The sequence below is a fragment of the Nestor notabilis genome, unplaced genomic scaffold (genome assembly GCF_000696875.1).
Source record: "Nestor notabilis isolate BGI_N333 unplaced genomic scaffold, ASM69687v1 scaffold20553, whole genome shotgun sequence".
NCBI lineage: Eukaryota > Metazoa > Chordata > Aves > Psittaciformes > Psittacidae > Nestor > Nestor notabilis.
Window position 1 is genome coordinate 3,468 of NW_009922756.1, and position 904 is coordinate 4,371.

At 55.2% G+C, this 904-nt stretch overlaps 1 protein-coding gene across 1 annotated transcript in view; it reads right to left on the reverse strand.

The window, feature by feature from the left end:
* The window catches only part of ZC3HC1 (zinc finger, C3HC-type containing 1), a gene marked incomplete at its 5' end in the record, with an annotated part of 9,520 nt that overhangs the window by 1,026 nt on the left and 7,590 nt on the right, over positions 1-904 (reverse strand). Inside the window, one exon of the mRNA XM_010011795.1 lies at positions 389-598. Coding sequence (XP_010010097.1) covers positions 389-598 — 210 coding nt within the window. The remainder of the gene's footprint in view (positions 1-388; positions 599-904) is intronic.

A 904-nucleotide genomic window follows, 5' to 3' on the forward strand; every position in this document is an offset into this window, starting at 1 on the left:
GCAAGAGCCTGGGGCTGGTGACCACAGGAGCCAGAGATCAGGGTGTCTGCAGAGAGGGTCAGGAGCTGTCTGCTGGGACACAAAATGAAACTGGATCTTGGGCAGTGCTGAGCTGCTCGGGAAAGGCTGTTATTTATAGCAGCCCTTGAGCAGATCTGAGCACAACACGTCGTTGTAATGGGTGAGACCTGGCTGAGGGGCCACCAGCACAGCCAGAGGGGAAGCTGGGGCTCTGCAGACACAAACCTGGTCCTTGCCACCCAGCTGGGTTTGTCTGAGCCCAAACAAAGCCCATCGACCCCAATTCCTGCCCATAAGCTATCAGCTCTAGGCAAGACTGGCGCAAGCAGTGTTCTGAGCGCATGGGGTTGGGATCCCTCAGGCTCACCACAGGCTCTGTCTCGGGCACCCTGTCACACTTCCTGGAGGCAAGGAGCATGTTCAGCACCACTCGCCAGCCTGGCTCTGCCTTCACAGGCTCCTTCTCCGTGTGGCTCGTGGTATCCTCCAGGACTTCCCCTCCATCCACTGCGTTCACCCAGGGACACCAGTCGCGATGCTGAGAGCTGGGGTCAAAGAAGCTCCTCAAAGATGTGTCCTGAGTAGGGGAGGAAGAGACAGTGAATGAGAACAATGACAGCATGATGTAAAACAGACTCCAGTGGCACGATAAAATCCTCTCTCTGCTTGGTTCCTGGATCATAAAATGGTTTGGGTTGGAAGGGAGCTTAAGCTCATCCAGCTCCAATCCCTTGCCATGGGCAGGGACACCTTCCAGTAGACATGTCACCCAAGGCTCTGTCCAACCTGGCCTTGAACACTGCCTTATATCTAACCTGAACTCCCCCTGTTTCACTTTGAACCCATCATCCCTTGTCCTATCACTCCAGTCCCTGATGAAGGT